Here is a 7221-nt window from a genome sequence, read left to right on the forward strand (position 1 = left end):
AGGGAGGGAGGGAAAAGATTCTGACTCTGAAGGCTGGGGTAGGGTGTGAGATTCTGAATTTCTGAGCCCCTTGGAGTATAATGTGGGCAATACATACTAAGAAATATGCTTCCCTTCCTTCATGTCCCCCAATCCTATCTGAACTCAAAGGCCTATAGGGAAAAAAAAGCAGAGAAGTTAGCCCCAGCCTTTACATCTTCTCTTTCTCTTACCATTTCACTTTTCAGTTCTTTGGGAACCTCTATGGGAAGTTCTGGTTCAAGTCCAGCAAGGCTGAGGTAAAGTAAGCCCAGTCTAGGGGAATTAGGAACAAACCTAGACAGTTCAGGGAGGTAGGGGGTTCCAGCCTGACCCTCTTCCCTGCCAGGATGAATATGAACATGAGGTGGACTGGTGGAGCAAACTATTTTGGGCCACAGAAGATGACCACAAGTCACTGACGTATAAGCACAAAGACTACCATACCCTAAAGGTTTGGGGGTCCTGGGAGCTAAGGTAGAACAAAACCCCACAGGAGTTGAACACTGGTGGCTCATGCCTGTAATCCTAGATATACAGGAGATTGAGATCTGAGGGTCAGGGTTCAAAGCCAAGCCTGGGCAGGAAGGTCTGTGAGACTATCTCCAATAAACCAGACGTGGTTGTGTGGCTCAAAGTGACAAGAGTGCTAGCCTTGAGCAAAAGGAGATCAGGGACAGCCTCAGGCCCTGAGTTCAAGCCTCACAACCAAAAACAAAACAAAATCTATGGGGAGGGGCCACAGAGCTAGCCTCCATTCCTCCAGCAACCAGCAAGTGGGAGAGTTTCTGCATTGTCCCTCAAGACTCAGTCTCCTCTATCAGTCAGCCAGTCTGAAGCAGGCAGGAGGGCTGTGACTGAACAGATGCTTTGTAAAAGGCCCTTCATCTCCTAATACCAGGCACACAGCCTCCCCTGCAACCTGGATCTCACAGATTCCCTGCCCTACAGGTGTATGACTGTGAGCTGGAAGCTGTGCCAGCCTTCCAAGGCCTGCAGGACTTCTGCCAGACCTTCAGACTCTACCAGGAGCAGCCCAAGGCAGACAGTCCTGTAGTAGGGGAGTTCAAGGTATATGTCTATCCACCCCAGTCTCATCACCCATCACTTCAGAGACTAATGAAAGCCCTGGCTCTACATGTTCATTGGGAGAATGAGGCAGTGAAGGCTTGAAAACAATTTGGGAAGTAGAGGAGCTGGGACCAGGAAAGCTGAGGAGGGTCTTCTCATTCCCAGATCGGGCCTATGCTAGTCTCAGAACAAGTTCAGACCTGCAGGGATGGATGTAGTTAGAATTCACAACTGACCTCAGGTGCTCTGCTTAATACCTCCTCAAGAGAGGTCACTGTCTCTACCATCCCCCTGGCCTTGTCACTGCCACGTCAACCCCACCGTCTCCTGATGCAGTGGAGCTAGCAGTACCCCATAGGAGAGCCTTGTAGAGCTGGTACAGTACTGCCAGCTGGGCTACCAACACCTCCTCCACCCCCAGGGTCTCTTTTGCATCTACCCCTTTCCTGAGAACCCTGCAGAACCCAAGCCCCCTCGGCAGTTCATGACTTGGTCTGAGACAGAAGACTTCCCTCAGTTGTGCTTGGTGAGGGTGTATGTGATTCGAGGCATCAATCTGCAGCCACAGGACTTCAATGGTCTGGTAAACAGCCCCCAGAGACCATCAGCACAGCCACTTCTGCCCCCTGCCCAAACCTTAACCTCCCAGAGATCCTCAGGCTCTGATAATCTGACCACTAACTCCTTACAGGGTTCACGGGGTTCACATGGCTCATTTCTGCCCTACTCCCTCCCTCCCTGAGCAACCTGGACTGACTCCCCATCTACCTGGCTTATATATAACCCCCAGTGTGACCCTTATGTGACCCTGCAACTGGGACAGACGAAGCTTGGCAACCGGGACTCATACCAGCCCAACACTCTGGACCCCATCTTTGGCATGTAAGCGGCCCTCATTCACCCTGTCCTACTTTTTTCTTCTTTTGTCGGTTGTGGGACTTGAACTCTGGGCCTAGGCGCTGTCCCTCAGCTCTTCAGCTCAAGGCGAGCATTCTGCCGCTTGAGCCACAGCACCATTTCCGGTTTTCTGATGGTTAACTGGAGATAAGAGTCTCATGGACATTCCTGCCCAGGCTGGCTTTGAACCATGATCCTCAGATCTCAGGCTCCTGAGTAGCTAGGATTACAGGCATGAGCCCCTATCCTGCTTTTCTATCCCCTCCATACTCAGCTAGGAGTCAGCCCCAGCAGTGCGTTAGATTCTCTCCCAGACCCTGAGTTCCTTCTGAAAAGTGTCTCCCACACCCTCGGTGCCCAACAGGTGGAAGATAAGTGGATTTATTTCTCTCATACACACTCTGTCTGGAAATGGAGCTCACACTTCACTGACCAGGCCATCAGAAGTTATTTTTGGAGCTAGGGATGTAGTTCAGTGGTAGAGTGCTTGCCTAGCATGCACAAAGCTCTGGGTTTGATCCCTTGCAAACAAGCAAGCAAGCAAGCAAACAATAAAGGTTTTTTCAGCCACATACAAGGTTTGGTGGACAGCAAACTACCCCAAGTTTTTGTTCTCCATATCTGCCATAAGTAAAGAAAGGGGGCTTTGGGGGAAGATGCTAACATGGAGAGGCTGGCTCACAGCCTCTGCCATTTCCAACACTTGACTTCTAGGATGTTTGAACTCACCTGTAACATTCCTCTTGAGAAGGACCTACAGATCCAGCTCTATGACTTTGACCTATTTTCCCCTGATGATAAGATCGGAACCACAGTCATTGACCTTGAAAACCGACTCCTGTCTGGCTTCGGAGCCCGATGTGGGCTTTCCAAATCCTACTGCCAGTGAGACTGGACCTGTCTGGCAATTGAGGCTGATGGGGAGGGGAGAAGGGAGGATGAGATCCCATTGCTCCCTTAGGGAGAGGCTAAGAATATCTGGGCTGGGAACCAGAGTTCCATTTATCTAGTCCCCACTTCCTAGTATCCTGCTCAGAGCAGCACATTTCTCCAGAACCTCTTTCCCCTCTTCCCTACCCCACAGCTCAGGACCCTTTAGATGGAGGGATCAGATGCTCCCAAGTTACCTTCTGGAACGCTATGCCAAACGGAAAGGGTTGCCCCCACCCATGTTCGACCCTAAGGATGACTCTGTTTTTTATAATGGGAAGATATTCAACTTGAAAAACTTCGGTAAGCCCCAGCACACATACAGAAAATGCAGCTGAGGTGGCTCCAGAATGCAAGAGCTGCATACAAATGGAGGGGGGAGAGAGGACAGGGAGATATTGCTTCTGGGCACCCCCCACCCCCACTCCTTTCCCCTTTCTTCTCACAGAAGGCAACCCTGGCCACCACCCACTTGAGGCTGGGAAAGTGTCTAGGAGATGGGAAAGTTAATAACCTCATGATTTCCTCCCTCCAATCTAGAGCCCAAACCTCCTGATGTTTATGGCTTGGGACCCAAGAAAGAACGCCTAGCACTGTATATCCTGCACACCCAGGGGCTTGTACCTGAGCATGTGGAGACCCGCACACTATACAGTGACAGCCAACCAGGCATCGACCAGGTATAGGACTGGTGGGGCTGTTCCTACCTCGTCTGAAACAGGCGGGACCAGGAAACAGGGTTCAGGCCATAGCCCAGAATGAGAGGGAAGACAAGGCCAATCACTCTGATAATATGTACACCAGAAGACAAGCATGTTTTGCATGTTCATAAGCAAGAAATTCCAGCCATGTCGCTTAGAATACAGAACTTCAGAGCTGGACAGAAAATGGAGGCTGTGCGCCAGGTGCAGGAGGCACAAGTGAGCCCTACCAGCCAATACCTCCACTGCCTTCATCTCTCAGGAGTGGCGGGGAGGTGGCACCGCAGCTCAGACAGTGCAGACATTACAACCCTGGTTCTGGCTGTTAATTGCAGGCTGCTTTCTCCATGGCAAGGAGCCTTAAACAAAGGAACAAAGATATAGCCAAGAGCACTCTAATTATCCTTTTCCCTCCAGCTACTAACATCACTCATTTTCATTCTCCCAATCTCTTCAGCTCATGCCACATTTTAAAGTCCTCTGCTGAGCATTATTCATTTTTTCTCTCTCTCCATATATAGATATCTAAATCAATCTATCTATCCATCTATCTATCTATCCATCTAGCTAGCTAGCTAGCTAGCTAGCTATTCTCATAAAACCTGTTTTCTCAAATGGGTCAACCTCAGAAGAATGAAAGTAGGTCTGGTAATTTGAAAGACAACATATTTATTTTCCAAGGTTGGTAGTGCTGCCCTTTTACTTCCTCCTTTCTTTACTGTTTTCAGCTTTTATGTTCTTTCTCAGGCCTCTGTACTTTATGGCTAGTTTACTATTCTTAGGGTGTGTTCACATAATACAAAATGAGCTAAGGGCTCAGGATGTAGCTCAGTGGTGGAGTGCTTGGGAATAAGACCCCAAGTTCAGGGTCCAGTACCTGATTGGATCATCTGACTGGCTACCCAACTTCCTCTTACTCAAGGCTTTCACACTGCTTAATAAAGAAAAGCCCAACCCTACTTGGGAACCCCATTAGAGGCCATCTAAGCATGACCTACTCAATAAGTGGCATCAACCACTCCCCTGACCAGTTATAAGTGAAATCTCAGCACCAAACCATTGGCTTTGGAGCCATCATACACCACGCACATTTTACTACTATTCCAGTCAAAAACAAAGAGGGCTAGCAGGTGATTGATTAGCTGCTGCCTCTCAGAAACCTCTATGCCCCATTCGTGGGTAGTGTAAGTTTACAGCCTCATGAGGCCTCAGAAACTGGAAAAACAAACTCCCAGACCATCCTGCTGAGAACAGGGATCCCAGCAACCCCCAGACTAGTGAATATTTCTCTACTCTAGGGAAAGGTACAACTCTGGGTGGACATTTTTCCCAAGAAGCTGGGGCCTCCTGGCCCCCCAGTCAACATCAGCCCCAGAAAACCTAAACGGTAAGTAATGACCCTACTATTCTCATTGGCTGCATCTCAGTTCAGCCCTCACACCCTTGAGTGGCCATAATTTATTCCTGGAAACAGTTTATGAAGCTCTACTAAGAGCTTTCTAAGTTTCCCAAATTCAGCAAAAGCACAGAAGGCAGCTTTCAGGCCTTAGCCTCCTTCACTAAGGCTGCAGCTGGGGAGATAACCCTCAGCAAAGCCTCAGAGCACAGTGGCTGCAGGTATGAGCTGCGCTGCATTATCTGGCAAACAAACCACGTGGACCTGGTGCATGAGACTTTAAGTAGAGACAAGATGAGCGACATCTACGTCAAAGGGTGAGAAGGAGAAAGGGCCCCAGTAGAGCCCATCAATCCCCCTACTTCGGCCATCCTCCTAATCCCAAGGGGAAGATTTCTCTCCACTACTACCTGTGGCTGGCAGGAAGCTGGGGGGAGGGCATACTCATGAATGCCAGGTGAAAGGATTCTGTCCCTAGGTGGTTATTTGGGATAGAGAAGGACATGCAGAAGACAGATGTCCACTACCACTCCATGACTGGGGAAGGCAACTTCAACTGGAGGTTCATCTTCACCATGGACTACCTGGCGGCAGAGTGCATGTGTGTCCAGAGCCAGAAGGTAATAGGTGTGGTGGGGTGAAGGGGCGGAGCCTAGGGTCTTGAAGTTCCTCCTTCCCAGCTCCTTCCAGAGAATACAAGTTGTAACAGAACATTAGGAATGTGTCCTTAGGCAGAAGTACTCTTCTTTGATGGTGATAAGTCCATCTCTGCTGGGTAGGTGTCCAAGGGAAATGTCAAGGAAACAGACCAGTGACATGCCCTTCTGCTGTCCTCCAGGATTATATATGGAGCCTGGACCCCACATCAATGAAGTTTCCAGCCCGGCTCATCATTCAGATCTGGGACAATGACTTCTTCTCCAGTGATGACTTCATAGGTGAGATACTAGCATAGAGCTTGTGACCACAGGACAGGGAGCTGCTTCTTACTAATGGCATTTTTCTCGGCTCAGGGGTCCTGGAGCTGGATTTATCAGATATGCCCTTTCCGGCCCGCACCTCCAAGCAATGTTCCCTCAGGATGATGGATACTAATCCCAAGTGGCCCTACCGCCAACACAAGCGCTTCTCCCTCTTTAAGAAGATGACTGTAACTGGATGGTGGCCTTGCCAGGTCCAAGATGGGAACAAATGGCGCTTGTCGGTAGGAACTGGGGAGGATGTCTACCGACTAGAACGGCTGTCACGTAACTGCCGGGGTCCTTTTCCTTTCTGGATGCTAGGGAGTAGTCCAGCATGCCCTTACGTCTGACCTAGCCTACCACCTGTGCTATCTCTAGGGTAAAGTGAAGATGTCTCTGGAGATCCTGACAGAGAAAGATGCCTTAATCAGGCCAGCTGGACGAGGTCAATCGGAACCCAACCAATACCCTACTCTTCATCCTCCCTTGTAAGGGCTCTATTAGTCAGAGGCATAAAATACCTTTTTTTTGTTTCAATTTGTATGGGATGGTGATCAGTGGACCTACAAGTGGATATGGGTAATTACTTCCTGCCAGATAGCTCAGTTATAATAGAAGACAGCGGACTTGAGAAGTTAGGGGGGGAGCAAGTGACCCTCCCCCACCCCAAAAGAAAGCAAGCTCTTCTGCTTTGGATCATAGATCCGAAGGTTCTTTCTGCCCTTCATTCTCTGGCATCTCCTACCATGAACAGACGCAGTGACACCGCTTTCATGTGGTTGCGGTCACCTATTAAAAATGTGTGCCTCGCTTGCTGCAAACGCTACCGCTTCAAAATCCTAGTGGCCTTCATCATATTGGTTGGAGTGTTTGTACTGTTCAACTTTATCTACGCAACTCCGGTGAGTGAGAATCCTGGGGACAGAGACAAAGGTACTGGTGGCTTTGGGGATGATGACTTTGGGCTAACTCTGTGGTCTCTTCTAGAACTATTTGGCCATGAGCTTAATCAAACCTGAACTTCGGATGTATCCTCCCATTAAAATAATCAACCTCATCAATTCCCAAAACACCAGCAGGGACAGCTTCTCTGACCTCCAACATCCAAACTTACAGACTACAGGAGATCAAACAACAACAACACTCCTCCAGGAAGGAGGTAATTCCAAGAATTACCAAAGTCTTATCTTCCCAGACTTCCTAGAACTTGTAGCTCCATAAGACTAAGTTGTCCATGTTGGGCTGG

At 49.2% G+C, this 7221-nt stretch overlaps 1 protein-coding gene across 1 annotated transcript in view; it reads left to right on the forward strand.

Moving 5' to 3' along the window:
- Fer1l5 (fer-1-like family member 5) overlaps positions 1-7221 on the forward strand; it is a 59542-nt gene extending 52321 nt beyond the window's left edge. Inside the window, exons 38-53 of the mRNA XM_013019725.1 lie at positions 228-278; positions 368-472; positions 970-1089; positions 1511-1672; positions 1880-1971; positions 2701-2871; positions 3071-3219; positions 3457-3596; positions 4916-5004; positions 5235-5330; positions 5492-5633; positions 5852-5951; positions 6027-6217; positions 6354-6463; positions 6730-6877; positions 6963-7221. Coding sequence (XP_012875179.1) covers positions 228-278; positions 368-472; positions 970-1089; positions 1511-1672; positions 1880-1971; positions 2701-2871; positions 3071-3219; positions 3457-3596; positions 4916-5004; positions 5235-5330; positions 5492-5633; positions 5852-5951; positions 6027-6217; positions 6354-6463; positions 6730-6877; positions 6963-7196 — 2100 coding nt within the window. The 3' untranslated portion in view covers positions 7197-7221. The remainder of the gene's footprint in view (positions 1-227; positions 279-367; positions 473-969; positions 1090-1510; positions 1673-1879; positions 1972-2700; positions 2872-3070; positions 3220-3456; positions 3597-4915; positions 5005-5234; positions 5331-5491; positions 5634-5851; positions 5952-6026; positions 6218-6353; positions 6464-6729; positions 6878-6962) is intronic.

This window comes from Dipodomys ordii, unplaced genomic scaffold (genome assembly GCF_000151885.1).
Source record: "Dipodomys ordii isolate 6190 unplaced genomic scaffold, Dord_2.0 Scaffold47, whole genome shotgun sequence".
NCBI classification, from domain to species: Eukaryota; Metazoa; Chordata; class Mammalia; order Rodentia; family Heteromyidae; genus Dipodomys; species Dipodomys ordii.